The 17,421-nt window shown below is 39.1% G+C and overlaps 1 protein-coding gene across 2 annotated transcripts in view; it reads left to right on the top strand.

Annotated features, from left to right (window-relative positions):
• EHF (ETS homologous factor) overlaps nucleotides 1-17,421 on the top strand; it is a 35,172-nt gene that overhangs the window by 6,131 nt on the left and 11,620 nt on the right. Inside the window, exons 2-5 of one of the 2 annotated variants that reach the window (XM_069784716.1) lie at nucleotides 6,380-6,449; nucleotides 13,065-13,164; nucleotides 15,677-15,922; nucleotides 16,241-16,300. In XM_069784716.1, the coding sequence (XP_069640817.1) occupies nucleotides 13,068-13,164; nucleotides 15,677-15,922; nucleotides 16,241-16,300 (403 nt within the window). In that variant the 5' untranslated portion in view covers nucleotides 6,380-6,449; nucleotides 13,065-13,067. The remainder of the gene's footprint in view (nucleotides 1-6,379; nucleotides 6,450-13,064; nucleotides 13,165-15,676; nucleotides 15,923-16,240; nucleotides 16,301-17,421) is intronic. The other variant, XM_069784715.1, reaches the window with a different exon arrangement.

Genomic DNA, 17,421 nt, shown 5'->3' with positions numbered 1-17,421 from the left:
ACATAATGGAGGGATGCACAGACTCAAAGGTGTTAACGTAGTGCTACTATTCGTGTGACAAGCTAACAGGGCTTTGGGTCGTTTAAAATCAAGGTATCAGCTTGCCTTATGCTATGACACATCTTCAATATTAAAAATGTTACAAAGATTTAATCATTAAGGGTAAAAAGAAAAGAGAAAAAACTCCCCAGCACCTGAAAATAGCTGTTATAAGGATCTCTGCTAACACTTCCTTCCTAGAACAATGTTAAAGTCGGTATAATTCACATGGTAATAAATCTTCTTTTGAAGAAAATATTTGTTTGAAATAGTCCGGAAACATTTTTATTGGTTTTGTTGGTGGAACCTGTTCCAGTTACCTTGAGGACTAAGTGAGATGCATACCTGTACAGGGGAGCAAAAAGAACTGAGGGAAGTGAGCCTTTTTCCCAGTTTCTGACTCCTCCAGCCTCCATCCTAGAGACCAGCCACAAACTCCATAGTTGCTGTACAACCTGGCACTCTTGTGCCACAGATAGGTAATTGAAGATGATGTTTTTGTCTTTTTTACTGTTACAGGCTTATGGTGGTGTTTGAAAGAAGGTTCCTGGCCTGGTCAGCCAGTCTAACTAAGCAGAAGGCAAAAAATGAGAGAGAGATGAAAAAAATGAAACAAAAATTTAAAAAAAGAGAAATAAAAGAAATAAGGAGGAAGATAAGGAATAGCAGCAATCAGTGAAAGAGGAGGAACAGGACTGCAGACTTCACATCCTAGGTAACATTTGAGACAGTCAAATCTGGTTGTCTGCAGAGGCTGCATTTCAGGATTACCGTGGCGAGGCTCTGCAGAGGGTTCCCTGGTGACCATGTGCACAACAGCCATGTTAGGCAAGCTTATTGCTTCCAGCACAGCTGCTCTGTGGTGACATTACTGCCTGTTTGCAGTAATAACTTAGTTTGGTATTTGACATTTTCTGTCTTTTATAAACAATTCTACATAACAGGCTGAGTTGCACTTTTCTTACTTGGACAACTTGAACATAGGGTTTTACATGTCGGTTGGCTGGGATGGGGACCCTCCCTCTCTGCTGCTACAGAACTTGCTTTTTAAAATTCCTTTCTTTCATTGTGATTAAAAAAAAAAAAAAAGGAATAAAAAAAAAAAAGCCTTGCATTAACCACAGTTCCACAGAACAGAAATTTTGAATTTCAGCCAGCTCTACTTAGGAATTTCTAGCTCATTTTCAGGATCATACGTAGGTCAAGGGCAGCTTTTTTTATTTAATACTTCAAGTGTACATTTAATTGTTTGGCTAACTTAACATTCAAATCTCTACTAGGCACATAATAGCCATGATGCATAGAAAAATTTTGGTTTCAGTCTGAACAGGTCTCTTTTTTACAGAAGATTCTTTCCCTTATTTAATACCTTCCCTTTGCCCTCAAAAAAACCATGATCATCCTAATTCAACTGCATGTTGAAAATTTTGCTGGAGATGTGATGCAATGGATAGCAATGGAGCTTGAGCTGGAAGATATGTGTTGGACTGACTTGTCCATTGACTTCTTATATGACTTAAGCAAATAATTTCAGCACTGTCTCTCAGTTTTCCTATTTGTAATAAGGACGTAATGCTAGTTTCTTCCTTCATTTCTGTGCTTTGTTCTATTTACTGCCTCCCTTGTCTGTGTGGACTCTTCCTTTTCCACTCTATGGTTGTCAGTGTTTCAGGAGTTCTTCCATCACCATACATGATTTTATACTAGATGAGCCCTGCAGGTTTAATTTTCAGAACTTAAAAGTAGCCCAGTTCCCAGCTGAGTACCTACTTCTCATGGACTTAATTTTTTTTACTTTTTCTTTTTTTTTTTTTAAATAGTAGATTAAGGGTTGGAGTGTCTGTAGGTTCAGATGGGAAAACAAACCCTCCCAATGCTTCAGGTTTTCTTTACCTCTCAAGAAAGTTCCTTTACTGCTTATACTTCATGTATTGCTTTTTCCTGCTAATTTTTGAACCGCTGTGTCTCAGCTAATTTTTCTTTATGTATTTTGTATGACATCTCTCCTGACTTAAGTCTTAGAACAGTGTGTTACTTTGACCTGTTGAGGTTTCAGTTGATGGAAAAGTACAGTATTGAGCTCTCCTCTGACACCAGGCTATTCTGTAGCAAAGGACTGTTTATGAAGTGGGAGAGAGTTCATGTAAGAATCGAAAGAGTACATTTGTACAAAACCCAATGGGAAAAGCTCTGTCGTCAAACCGGCCCAGGCTGTTGAGGCAGATGCCTGGCTTTGCTCTTTTGTTTATATTCCAACAAATCAAAGCTGACCTGTGTTGTTATCAGAGTAGAGCAGCAGGTGCAAAAAAATAACACTGCTGCCAACTCAAACGAAAGGGTAAGACTAATACCCTCTGGGAGGTATTGAGAAGATAACAGAGAGCCATGCCAGCAACTGAATTAACGGCTCTATTTACGGTGGGTTTTACTTAATAACCTGCTCCTAACCTGACACATAAATACTCCATTGTATTGTTTAACGCAGCCACTGGAGAAATCAATGGAAATAGGATGGGCAGCTCTCACTGTGCCAGGTGAGAAGGAGCGATGCCATGGAAGTGTTAATCCTCTAACCACAGGCAGGAGAGAGGAGGAAGCTGTTCTCGGCTTTTACAAAAGTGGGGAGATGTTGTTTCCCACAGGTTCTTGCCTTACCTATAGAAGGTGGCTGCAGAGCAAGGAAACTTCATTCCCCCTATTTTCTGGTTGCTTTTAATGAAGGCAGGGAGCATAAGTGAGCCCCAGCATATACATCAGCTGCTGTCCCAGTGCCATGTGGCTTTTGGAGGCTCAGGGCTTCCTCGAAGTCCTGGGTGCATGGGGTGGGTGAGCCTGCTGCTACACCCAGGGGGGAAGCAGACAGCTCTTGTGCAGTCAGTGGAGTGCGATGGCAGGTCTTGAAATCTCTTATTCTTTACGCAACAATTACAATATGAAGAAACCGCATGGATAGAGCTGAGCTCCAGATAAATGTTTACTAAACACACGCAAACATGTCATTCAGACAGTCAAAGTAATGGTCTGACAGCAGGTTTCTGAAACAGGGTCAGTGAGCTCCATTGAACTATTTCAGTGATGGCCGCCCACTTGGGGACACTTTCCTTTGCAAACAGTTGCTCACCTTGGGGTACTCGGTAGACTAGAGAGGGATGCAGGTGGAGCAGGCATCTTGGCTGGAGCTATCACACAGGTGGGATCAGTGAGGTCCAGCCTGGCACTAGGGAATGTGGCTCACCCGGGCAGAGGAGTTAATAGTCCAGCCATGTAAACGTTCCCTGTCGGCTGCACAGAATGATCCTTCCCACTGTGAGCCCTGCACTGCCTCTGCTATGTCTCCTCCTTGAAATATCCTTTTGCTATCATACCAGAAAGAGAGTCTGATCAGATTGTGGTAAGTCAGGCAGTGGGTTGTAATAAGGTATAAACACTGCTACTGACCAGGTTAGTCCTCCAGCAAGCTACCTAGTTTAGCCTAAACCGCTTTACGCTCAACATCCAGCTTCCCTGTGCTAGCTAATTTATGCTGTCCTCCTCATTGTATTTAATGAAGAAACACAATTAGTTTGTTGATTGAATGAATCAATTCATGCGAAAAATAAATAGTAGTCCCAATGGGAAAATCTGCATGTTCCTCAAGATGCTTTCCTGGTTTTTTTCTCCATCCCATGTTCCTTATTCTGTTTAGTTCTCACTCAGAAACCAGCCCCAAAGACGAAGCTGGCTGTTTCCAAGCAGTTGCCCCTTATAAAAACAAAATGTATGAAACAGAGTTTACAAAAAGGAAAAGAGAAAAAAGAATCTTTTTATTTTGGAAGTAGGCAAATTAGTGGTGGTTACTGTTGAAAACCAGACTAGTCCCATAACAAAAGAGAAGCGCAATGATAGTGGTTAAAATAAACTTCTCCATGAAATACTGACTGCTGCAGCAGTGTATGTCAGAGTCTCTATAGAGTGGCTGTTATGTCAGAAACTCTTCAGCACCTAATGAGAGCCAAACACGAACACAAACACAATTATTACTGTTATTATTGTCATTATTCACTAATAACTGAACAGTCACACAGGCTACATTAGCAGTATGGAAAGCAGTTCCCTCAATATGCTGTTAGCTTTTAATGCAATGCAAAGAGAAGCTGTCGTGGAAGGTAGGGAGAAGTGGTTGGGGAACCAGAGCCAAGGGAAAAGGAGGTGTTAGGACATGATGATAATATTTTGTTAGCTGATGAGGTTCTTGCTCAATTACAGGCATGTGGCTTGTCAAGCTACAGGGGCATCTAGAGTGCTTTTTGACCATTTGTATATTTCATGTATTGTAAGCAAAAGAAAGGTGTTTAGCAAAAGGAGATTAGGGAGATGAGCTGGCTCCTAGTTAGAGGAAGGATGTACTAGAGTGATAGGAAGGGCATGAAAGGAGGTGTGGAATTGTTCCATGAGGTGTGGTATTAAGTGCTGAAAGAAGAATAAAGAGCAAAGGCAGTTTTTCCCATTATTGTGTTTTCCAAGATTCTGTATCCCTGAGGCTAGACTGATGAATCTATGGCAGATGGCTTCTAAATATTCAGGAAAAATGGCTGACCCAAATTATCATGAACTTGCTGAGGTGGCACAGACAGTAATGAAAGGAGTGCCATAAGCCAGTCAAAGCCATGTTTTGCAGCACCAACTCCGAAAAATAAAAAAATAAAAAAGCCTGCTTTTTTGCCACTTTTCAGCAAATATCTACTTATTCCAAACATTCTAAGGATATGTTAATGCAAAAAATGACATGAACATTTATCACAAGAAATAAGACCTTTGATTGACTCGCTTTTGTCTTAGCTTTATGACTAGCAGTTCCACCAATAATAAACAGATCTGTGCACAGATCTTCTGCAAGAGGAGAATGAGCTTTTTGACAGTAAAATAAGTTATTATATTCTTTTTTTCATATTCAAAAATTAGTGGCATGACAAGAAGAGGCACATCTAGTCTGTGATGTGGCAAGGAAGCATGGATCCCAAACACTGGATCCTCATTATGTGGCAGGTTCCAGTTCACTGTTTTCTCTGCTAAGGTAACATATCTATGGGTAAAATTTGCAGAAGTACCAACCTTTGGCATTTAGCACTGTCAGACACATCTATGCCTTGAGGACTCTCTGTTCACAGTTGGCCTTCTGTTTGCTTCTGATTTAGAAAAACAAACAAACAAAACCTCTTTTAAAATTCTCCCTTTTATTTTCATTATACTAATGAATACCTTGAAAATTGAAGTCAGTTCATATGAAGATTGTTGATTGTGAAAAAAAGGGGTCAGAGAAAAAACAACCTATGGGACTTTGCATGTTATCAAGTAAATTTTCTTCTTTTTTTTTTTCATTCATAAAGTGAACTTTGTTCTCTCTCAAAAAGGAAACTGAACTATGGTTTTGTCTTTAAATTACATCGTTAAAAGAGAGATAAGAACCAAACCCAAACCCTGGAGCAGAGGGATAGCTCAGATACAGATCTAGATCCTAACTTTTCTACCCAAGCTTCTCTTTAGTTAAAATATATATGCAAGATTTTGAAGCCTCTATATGAACATGTTAAAACAACCACCACGTATCTCTTACAAAAGTTACCTTGTAGTGCATCATGAAAATCAGATCTTCAATAATATAAGATTCCAATCAAGCTTTATTTGATTTTGTTTACCATGATCCTATCTGTAATGTAGGTAAATGTTAAATGCTCCTTTTCTATTCATCTTCCTTTTTCTGGTCTTTCAGTTTACCTTCATGTATACATTTAATATACAAGGTTCAAAGAAAACAAAAGAATAAACCCAACTCTTCCTTTCCAAAAGCCCACAACAAGGCTCAATGTAGTCTCTGAAAGCTCACCAAGAGCCGGTTTTGCACATGCATAGGTGGATTTATGCATATGAGCCACAGCTGTGTACACCAGAAATATAGAAGCATAGGAATGTGCAGTTCAGAGAGGTGTAGAAGGGAAAAAGATTAGCCCCAAACCAGAATCCTGGATACAAAGAGTTTTGGAGATCATTTAGAAAATTTTCTTATAAAAATGATTCCTTGAACTTCACACTCACAACGTGATTCAGTAAACACATTTTGTTACTGTGGCCCAAGGGTACATATGATGGACTAAATGTGAAATGCATCAAACACTCAGTATGTTATACAACAAATATTGAGCGTGATCATAGTGCTTCTTCATATGAAGTTTCTTCAAAGCTTTCAAGGAGTTTGGAAACAAATTTTTATGGGGTATGTTTGCAATGATATTAGTGGTGAGTCTTTAGGTTACCATCAGTCAGGCCAAGCTGCATAGGCTGTCATCTGAATGTTAACTTGCAGGTCATAGCGAAGTGGTCCAAAGTTGAGCTTTTTGTTGTGAAGTGGATCCCTGCTGGGAATTAGCCTGCAGGTGAGTTGTTTCTTTTGAGGCTGCTCTCTGGTTTTTAGGCACTAAAACAAAGGGATGGAAACAAGGAAGTGTGTGATAGCTATATGTGGATCTACACGGCCAGAAGAGATCCTAACACACTGCAGAACAGGTCATATCTGAAAATGAGCTATGGCAGGGATGGTATCTTATCTGGGAGTTCGGTACAGATACCAAGGATGAACCTGAGACCTTTGCAAAATAGACAGATAGAGATCATAGGGCAATCTTAGGGTCAGCCATAACTGTATATATAAGGCACACTGGCTTAGAACAGGACCCTGGAGCCCTGGTAGTAGTACACATTAAATAGGATGAAAAAAAACCCAACCCCAGAAGACCCAAAGCTCACGGTAACATGCAAACAGGCTCTCAACATTCATATATTCAGTTTGTGCCTGCCCTTACCACCGCTGGAGATGTAAAATAGGTGGTTGGAATGCAAAGCAGCTAATTGATCCTATACATTATAAGTACAATGCCTTTATGTTTCTAAAGTAACCATATGGGTAAAGCAGATCCACTTGCTTTGTTGTACATGTCCTTTGTTTCTGGTGTCTTGAAAACTCAGCCCACTTTGTTGTCTTTTGATTTTTTTTTTGTTGTCTTTTGATTTTTCAACAAAAAGATTAAAATTTAGATTCTGTTCCTCTGCAGCTGCAGTTATTACATGGTATCATTTATTTTAGATTGCTGTTTAAGTACTTGACTGTAATCCAAGGTGCAGTAATGATCTAAAATATTTAACATACTCTGTAGATACTTGTTCCATAAACTCTGAGCCCTGAAAAGCAGGGATTGTGTCTTCACTGTGTACATAACATACTTCAAAGAAAATAGGCCCAGGTGAAATTTACATTTGAAGTTCAGCCATGATGGTAAAAGGGGAAAAATGGGGAAGGATCCCATAGGTAAATATGCCAAAAGAGATCCACCCTTTTGGACACGCCAGGAGGAGCTGCACTGAGCTTGTCTCAGCTAGAAGTCACTCTTACACTTTGCATAGCTTACAGGTGGAGTCATAGTTTAATAGTTTCAGTCAGTTTTGCCTTAGACATATTTTCTTGTGTTTTGCATAGAGTACATAGCTTTACAAACCAGAAGGTTATAGGCCCCCTTTCCCCTGTGGTCTCTATACCCCCTCATATTTGTAATTAATGAGACCCTTAGTTCAGTTCAGTGTTGTAACATAAGCAACTGTACAAATCAACGTCAGAACAATGACTCTGGCTGTAGTACTTCAGGATTCACTTGTTTTCTCTGTACTGCTTATTCACCTTTCGTACTGTGTTCAGCATTTTCCTGTCATTTAATATGAGCTCTTGAAAGATTCTAGTTCAAAGAAAAGAGAAACTCATTATCAGGATGTTAAGACTCATTGGGTTGAATATGGAAATGGGGATCGGAGTAATTTATTTTCAGAGCACACCTGTAGTGCAATAAAACAATTTGCATAGAGTGCACTATACAGTGTTCAAGGTTCAAGGATCTGTAAATATGTTCTTCTGCAATGCTGGATTTGCTCCATGGGCAGGCCGTGGCTCCTTGCTCTTTCCATTACTGCTGTTCGCTCAGAGTGATCAGGCGGTCAAGGAAGACAAGAAGAACAGAGCAAATGACCTCCTGTTACTGCCAAGTTGCCGGGCTGTGGCTTGGTCAAAGCTCCTCCTGACTCCAGTGAGAGCTTGCACTAAGAGAGGCCTTCGGGGTTTGGTCTTTGAATACCACCTGATATATTGAATTTAGGCAAAAGAGCTTTTTTTTTTTTCCTTGGATGCATTCATCCCTTCTCATAGGACTCTCTAGAAAGAATGTTGCTGAACACCAGTGCACAACTATATTTAACCATACTGATTGATTAAAGTGCTATCTACTTCCTGTCATAACTGCAATGTTCCTAGTAGCATTATAAGATTATACTCCAGAGACAGCTCCTCTTTGAAAAGAATGGAAATGTGTCTACACATACGTACAATGCACACACAGAGAGGCATATGTGTGTATATAAATGCATGTGTGTGTATATACACATATGATATTTCATGTGTGCTTTCATTTATAATGTACCATGTCTTAGTAGAGAGACAGATCCCAAGATCTTTATATTGTTTTCCAAAATCTCAGCTCAGCTAGAATCCCTTTTTAATATGGTTTCCTGAGGAAATGAAGCTGTTGTGGTTATTCTGTCTGTGTGTTGGCTTTTGCATTTGGCCTCTAACAATCTTTGAGTCCCATCGCTAATTTTAATTAAATTTGATATGGGGTAGAAGTCTCAAAGATATGAAGTTCTTACAGGATTAATGAAAACTGGCTGCCAAGTACAGGAGGAAAATCTATTAATACTCCATCTGAGAGAAAGAGTGAAGCTTGAGCTCACTCCTTTGAGACAATGAGATATTATAAATGCCCCAACCGTGGGAAAAACTTCAATCAACGCTCACATCTTACTAGACACTAGAGAATCCAACCACAAGATATACATTCATAGGTAACCAGGCTTCATTAGTTCCACTGTTCACTTTGATACATGGCATATGATTAAAAGAAAACTGAACATATTATGTGTCCTTCCCCTTGAGGCTTCACACCCTTTAACCAGGTTTGTCTGTACACAAGGGAGATTTGAGGATTTGGCCCTAAACTAATGAAGAGCACGCCCCTTCCAATATCCGGACTCAAAATCTTTCCAAGTATGGGATGAGACACTGCTGTAAGCATAAATCAGCCATGAACTTGTATCAATGAAAGGCATATACAGAATGAAATGGAGAAAATCACAGTTCAGTTTTCATAGGGAAAATATTCTTGAGCATGATGCAAAGGTGTGGAAGTTACATTAGTAGGACTTTATACTCACCCTGAACAAAGGGCTAGAATGATTTCCGAATAAGGAACACTCTTGCATTAAGATAAAGGAGATGAGTTGACAATTTTCAAGTCACCAAAAACCCAGTTCCTTGAATAATACACAGAACTTTGGGAAAATTGGGGTTAAAGCTAAATCCAGTGATATTCCTGTGGTTAATGTCATATCGTAAATTCTTCCTCTCATGCACAATTGTTCCTACAGGTGATAGTGGAAATTAATTAAGTTATTCTGGTTGAGGTAACTTATATAGCTTTCAAAAATGGGATGTACTGACTGATTAATTTATAAAGCAAGTTCCATGTACATTATCTGAAAATACTATTAATGTTGTTTAAGGTTACCATTGAGAGTAATTGTCCGCTAGACTGTGACGGGGAGAATATTTTAAAGCAAAATAACTGAAATCCAAATCTAGGGAAAAGGCTGCCAGAGTGCTACTTCTCATATCTCTAACCTGCATTGGTTACTGCTGGGGTGGAAAAACTATGCAAGACACGTGATTTGGTTTATTTAACCACCCATAGCTTCAGTTGCTGAATCAAAGTGTCATAGAATCTTTTGGTTTGGAAATTCATCTGACTGATTAGTTATGAAAAAGGAAAAATGAGAGTTTACCTGAATTGAATTTTCAGGGCAAAATTACGCAGGAGCTTGAAAATAGAAATCACTTCAGTTCATATTCACACATTTTCCCAGACACATTTTTATTTGCACAAGTATCAGGCATGAAAATTATGCAGAATTCCAGAAACTGCAGAACTTGCAGAAGGCAAAACCACATACATAACACAGTACCTGAAATTCTGACATGGCTTCTGAAAATGTGACTTCAGATCAGTAAGTTGAAATTCAGTATTAAGTGCATACGGTAGTTTTTTTAAAAAGAAGTGAACTTACCAAACTCAGTTCCTAAGAGTGTTTTGCTAATCCTCAAGTTTTATAGTTTTCCCAGAACAGCTGGTATTCTACCTCACCTCTATTTGATACTGTAATAAGGTCTTTATCATTAATACTTCATTCATTCATACCTAATTGTCTTAAATTATTAAAACCCAAGTTAAATAAATAACTTGATATATCGTCAACCTGTACAATCTCAGAAGTGTATATATTGACTGTCAAACATGCATTATTGCTTAAAAGTTCTTATATATCAAGCATATGAGATAAATTATTGTCATGGTTTAACCCCAGCCAGCAACTAAGCACCACGCAGCTGCTCACTCACTCCCCCACCACAATGGGATGGGGGAGAGAATCAGAAAAAAAAAAAAGTAAAACTCATGGGTTGAGATAAAGACAGTTTAACAGGACAGAAAGGAAGAATAAATAAATAATAATAATAATAATATTACAATAATAATAATTAATAATAAAAGAAATGGAATATACAAAACAAGTGATGCACAATGCAGTTGCTCACCACTTGCTGACTGATACACAGGTAGTTCCTGAGCAGTGATCTGTGCCCCCCCAGACAACTCCCCCCAGTTTATATACTGGGCATGACATCACATGGTATGGAGTACCCCTATGGCTACTTTGGGCCAGCTGCCCTGGCTGTGTCCCCTCCCAACTTCTTGTGCCCCTCCAGCCTTATTGCTGGCTGGCCATGAGAAGCTGAAAAATCCATGACTTTTAGTTTAGTTAGCAACAACTGAGAACATCAGTGTGTTACCAACAGTCTTCTCATACTAAATCCAAAACATAACACTATACCAGCTACTAGAAAGAAAATTAACTCTATCCCAGTCAAAACCAGGACAATTCTATTTATATACAAAATAAATTACATTAATGTTATATGATGAACATCTTTCTAATCAGTATAATAAATATAAATGCTTCCTTACACTTTTCCGTCACCCCAGTAAGTCACTTGGCTTTAACATGGGACTAAAAAAGGTCTTCTCTTCTAACTTCATAAATTTACTGACTGATATGACAGTCATCTTTTATTTGGCCAGAGTGGGACAATAGGTATCTCTCTTAACTGTTAATATTTTATACCCCCACATACCTGCTATGAGAAAATAAATTCTCCTTGCTGGTGGTCACCAAGTCATAGATTGGCTAGAATTAAGAGTGGAAAGCAACTGTTTAAACATCCATGGTTTGATTTTGCCATTCTGTATAGCTACAAAAAAATGCCCTGGACTAGGTTATACTGTAAAGCACCACTCCCTGTGATAAACTTCCTAAGGCTTTGGCTTTTTAAGCAATTTTTCAGTAACCCCTCTCTCCCCCTCTCCCTCTCTAAATATATATATTGGGCAGAGGGAAGGGCGAAGACTTGTAACTTTTTAAAGTTACATAATTTATTTTAAATGACAGAGGAAAATACCAACCCAGGTCATTTTCAGGCTGTTCTTTGAAACCAGTGCTATGAGTGTTTCCATTGACTCCTTTTCTTCTACCGAAAAGGTTGCTGGTATGAACTTGTAGGGACTCAGGTGCTGCTCTCAGTGAAAGTTTTCTCATTGGCCTCAGTGGGTAAACAGCCAGTGACTTTAACTTTCACAAGTCCATTTTGTATTTCATCTTCTTTATAATTCCAAGGTGAAGTCTAGCTGCATGAACATCCCATCCTGATGTCTAATGTTTCATTTTTACAGACTTCGTGGCTTTTAATTTAGAATATTTTTGAACAATGGTTTGGGTTTTTTCTGTATATTTATATAAGAATAACAATCTGAAGCCTTTTTAATATTTAACAAATTACTTTTCCAAACTCTTGAAGAATGTCTACGGATACAATGTATATTTTTTAACTTTGAAACTTCAAACCACTGAAAGATAATGTAAAATATCAAGAATACTTTTAATTGGGGAGTTTTGTATACCTTCACTGGAATCATTAAGCATGTGATAAATATATGATTTTTTTAAAAAAATATCTTATAAGTAGGGGGGGGTTTAATTATAAATAAAACAAGGAGTTTTGCTCACGGTGCTAATGCTAAGATGAAGGGAAAGTTTGTGTCACTTAAAAGAGGGAATGCTGTCTTGGCGGTGGTGTCACTCTAAAATGCTGTTTCTGTTACAATGGCTGTTTCATTTACAAGACCTTTGACAGTCTGATTTTTTGGTGGTTTGAAATGTATGATCCGTGATAGTTGTTACTGAGAAGTGTTATAGACACTGCTGACAGATCCGATAAGAAACTGGGTCAGCTGACAAGATATTCCCTGTAACATTACCTCCCTATAGCACTAACATGTGTGTCCTTCTGTGTGAGGGAATTTCTGAACATGGGTTGGTGTCAACTGTATAGTTACTGAAAAGTCTTTTCTTTCTCCTAAAAACAAGAAAAGAAAAAAAGAAAAGCATGTTTAAACCACATTTCTCTTTAAATTAGAAAAAAAAAAAGTGAAAGTATTTAGTATTTCATTTCTCAAAGCTTGGCAGTTTTCCTGTATTGCTCTGTCAGGAACCTTGTCTTTTCATTCAGCTTTATTTCTGATTACAGATTATTCCTTTCTGGATGGGCAGCTGTAGAAACTTGCTTCTTGCATATGCAAATCAATCATGGCAATGTTTATCATAAGGAGATTTTGTGGCAGTGGAAAAGGGGTTGTGGCAACATGTTCTTGATTTCACTTGTATCTTCTACAAATGGAATTGGCTTCCTCACATCACCTTCAGTGGATTTTTTTTTTTTTTTTTTTTGCCATTTACCTCTTGGACTAGACACCACTCACTAAGCAAGCTGTTCGATTCACTTACAGATCATGATTTTGGAAGGAGCTGGCAGAATGAGTATCAATTCCAGCAGCAATCTACTCCACCAGCAGCCTTCCTGGACAGACGGATATTCCACATGCAATGGTAGGAGGAATTCAGCGGCTCTGAGCTATGGTTTTTTCTGGGGAGGCAGGGGGGAAGGGGCTGCGGCACCTTTAAGCATGCACAAGTATTATTTTTCAGTAATACTAATTTACTGGAGTTTCACTTCTGGTAAGAAAAATTTCCATTTGTTACTTTATTTGTAAACAACTGAACTCACAACACTAAGTTTCTGAAAGTGATCAGTTTATGGTTCATTTCCTTACTGGTTCTTTTTCTTAAAATGAACTTGGCGTTGAAAGTGCCAAAAGCTCCCTCTCTTCAGTCCAGAATTCTTTCTCTCTTACCTTTACCCTTCATGCTTTCTCTGAAGCAACATTAGTCTTCAATGCTAATCACCCCTCCGGCTTTCCAGGGGAATAGCCTTTTTGTTCCCTTACTGCATTTGCTTTTTCAGCTCAAATTACTAGATAGCTTTCTAATCAGACTGGCATTAGAGCACTAGATAGCTTGTGAGCTGAGAACTTTTTTTTCTCTTACTGTTTTCTGATTATATAGCTGTATATATAAAAACATGTTCACACATATTTTCTCTCAATATAAAAATATAGATATAGACATATATCTATATATATAGTGTTTGATATAAATTTTAAATTCTTTTCATCACTCAGTCGACAGGTAAACCTTAAAATCTAAGCAAACATATACTGCAGTTGTCCTTCTAATCTAATGCTTCAACAAAACTTACAATGAAAGTTCCCACTCAAAGAAACTCTTGTTCTTTTTTATGTGTAATTTCTAAATACACAGGAATACATAAGCATGCACTTAATAAATGTGCCGACCTGTCTGCAATAGATCCATGGGGGAAAAGTCCTGGCTGAGTTTCCCTTTGCACAGGATTTTGTGAAGGGAAATGGTGGGGTCTATCTTCATGTTTCCAGTGTGAAACTCCTCAGGATTTTCTCATGTTTTAGAGGGACAGGAAGCCGAAAGCTCAGACCAGCCTCTACAACCATTCATCACTTTTACCTAGCTAATTTTTCCTCTCACTAAAGGCTCTCCATTTACTTTAGCAGTCTAGTGGCCTCTGATATTCCTTTACCCTTCTGAAGTGATAGGAACACATAGCAACCGCCTTTTCAAGGAATACTTGACAGCTCCATCAAACCTTTATTCTCTGTCATACCACACTCTTAATCATTTCCACACTCATTCCTCAAATCCTTCAACAGGAGGATGAGAAAAGTCCTGCAAACTCCCTAAGTTACTGACACAGACTTTGTTGGCCAATATTGATAAAGAAAACTAAGTAACTGTGGGTCTTTTGTGTGTTTACCTGGAAACTAGCATTGTGCACCGTATCTCAGCTGAAGAGACCTGAGGTCTAATGGGATCTGAGGGGGGGTGATTTCCTAAAATGTGCCAACTCTATTGCTTGTGGTCTTCTAGCAATATCCACTGTTGTCAGTATTTCTCACAGCTGTGTGGGTAATCTTTTTCTTGGGGAGACTGAGAACAGACCAGTGCCACATCCTGGAGCGGGGCTCCTGCAGAGTTAGGCCATGGCAATCTTTCCTCCTCCTGTAATTCAACCACCTCTGCAATCCCTCATTCCCTCATCCTTAAACTGTTCATGAAGTTGTGAGCATTTTATCACGCCACCATCTCTGCCTGGCACACTCCACTGTCCTCCTTTCCCAAGGAATAAATTGCACTGAACTCCTTTTGCCAGCCTTCTGCGAGGGCAGACTAAAGCAGTCCTGCCTTTGCTCTTATCTTATATAATTATCCTATCCCCACATACAATTTTCTTTCATTTGCACAACATAAATTATTGTCATGCAATGACATACAACTGAGAGCAGTTTAAAAGATTGCCAAGAAAAGATTCAGACATCCTAACCAGAAAATTAGGCAGCTTCCGTAACTAAAAATGAGTTTTACTACTGCACTCAGAAGTCACCTTACCTGACTACAGAAATAACGTGCATTCATCAGAACGTCAGCTCTATCACGAAGCTGTGGGCCGTACTGATAGGCTTTTACTGTGGAGCAATATGAGATGCCTTAGCTTTTACCATTCTTTGATTGAATCCCACAATTCATATTCAGTCCTTATTAAGTCCTTATTCAAAGAAAATTTCCACATCACATTATGAGAATTTTGCAAGGCTTTTCCATCATTTTCTGATGCACTAAAATTATTTTCCCACACAAGGATCAACATACCTTTCCAACAGTACTTCTGTAAGGTATCTTCCATCAAAGAATTTTGGTGTACTTAGCCAACATTAATAAATTAATTCCTACATACTCAGTCTGCCAAGAGAGGTGTAAAGTAATAATTCCTAGCTTTTAATTGGAAAACTGAGGAAAAAATAATAACAATACCTTCTCCAGCAATAGCTACTGAGCTAGTGTTAAGGACTGAGAAAAGAATCTAGATCTGTGGACTTTCAGGGCATGCAATTTAGCTATAGGCCTTTCTTGTCATCAACATAATCCCGTGGTGCCAGTAGAGACAGTAAATACCTATTTTCTTGTCCAGTGTCCAGCAGCTTCTATGGAACCCAGTGGCACGAAATACACCCACAGTACTGGACTAAGTTTCAAGTCTGGGAGTGGCTGCAGCATCTCCTTGATACCAACCAACTGGATGCCAACTGCATACCCTTCCAGGAGTTTGATATCAACGGGGAACATCTGTGCAGTATGAGCCTGCAGGAATTCACTCAGGCAGCTGGGACAGCAGGGCAACTTCTTTACAGCAACCTTCAGCACCTAAAATGGAACGGTAAATAGATATTAGGCAGTGATGCATGTATAGTGGTCCGAATTCTGGGATCTTCAGAAATTGCTTACATTCCCCAGAGACCTACCTGGCAGATCTCATATGCTAGGTTTGCTATACTGCTTATACCTCATTCACTGTATTGGTAGATTGCTTAGATATGACATAAGGCAGAAGTCTGAAGGACCATGGGAAAGGGTATGATTCCTGCCTCAAAATTAGTGCCCTGGCTCAGCTGTAGCAGTTGCTGCTTGGAGCTAATACCTTTGATTCTTCTGTGCTCTTTGTCATACATCCTATCTGCCGTTTGCTTTCTTGCAGGCCAGTGTGGAAGTGACGTATACCAATCTCATAATGTCATTGTGAAGACAGAGCAAACAGGTGAGTAACAGTTGGGTAACTTGTGTTTTGATGGTGACAAAAAGGGGAAACTGTCCATTCCAAGAAAGAGATATCAAAATGGCATTAAATAAAATGGGAAGTGTATCATGCAGAATAAAAGAAGTAACACAAATATCAGTCAGTGTCTACTTTTTGAAGTTCCAGGTAGTACAACCATATCTTAGTCTGCATGTGGCCACTTTTCCTGGGACACCTCTGCAGTATCAGCAGTCTATAACTGGTGTTCAGAGTTGGAATAGTTTGCAGTGCTCAGCAAGCGCAGCTTTGTAGAAGACTTCATTCTATGCTTCATTCAGCAGATATGAAAACAAGTATTTTCACAGTATTCTCAGTTTAAAACAAAAGAGAGAAAAAATAGTTTGTTGTGAAGTGCTGTTAATGTTTGAAACATGAGGAAATTTCCAAACAAAACAACTTCGAGAGAAAAGAAATGTTGTATTTCAATTTCTTTACCTGTTTCAATGAAACTGAAATTCAGGTAGTATTTTGATTTCACCAGATCTGCATTTTTCCTGTGGCAGTCTTTTTTTCCAGTGTATTCATAGCTAGATCCCTTTCCTCCCAGGGTTTTGTTTCACCGAGAAAAGAACTTCAGCTCAGTTCAATCCTCCTCTTCAGGCATGATTGTTTTCCTCGTTCCTTTGCCAGAGCACCTCCATCCATATCCAAACAGTCTCTATGCCACTAGTTGCAGTCTCTTTGTATGTGAGTGTGCTCATGAGCCACACTTTAATATCTCCTGGCAGAATGAACACAGATTCGTAGCATGCGATGTCTCCAACAAATACTACCAGCCTATTTATTGAGCTAACCTGGAGGAGCCCAGCCTCTCCAGCCAGGGACAATATTCATCTTCTCCTTGCAGCGGGCAAGCATTGCAATCTGCAGTCAGCTCCTTGCCTGTGCCCACATAATTGCGGGTGATGTGCATGCAGCAGCCTCAATGATTGCCATATAGAAAACTACAGTAATCCTTTAAGTCCTGATTTATGAGATCTTGGTATAATATTAGTTCCTCCTCCCACTAGAGATACACGGTGCAGTGCAAAGTACCTCAGCTGCACATCCTGGAAAGGTCAAATCCCAGGACTAACTGATGG

This window comes from Haliaeetus albicilla, chromosome 5 (genome assembly GCF_947461875.1).
Source record: "Haliaeetus albicilla chromosome 5, bHalAlb1.1, whole genome shotgun sequence".
Lineage (NCBI taxonomy): Eukaryota > Metazoa > Chordata > Aves > Accipitriformes > Accipitridae > Haliaeetus > Haliaeetus albicilla.
The sequence above is the reverse complement of the archived record's forward strand: the minus strand, read 5'-3'. Positions and strand labels throughout refer to the sequence as shown.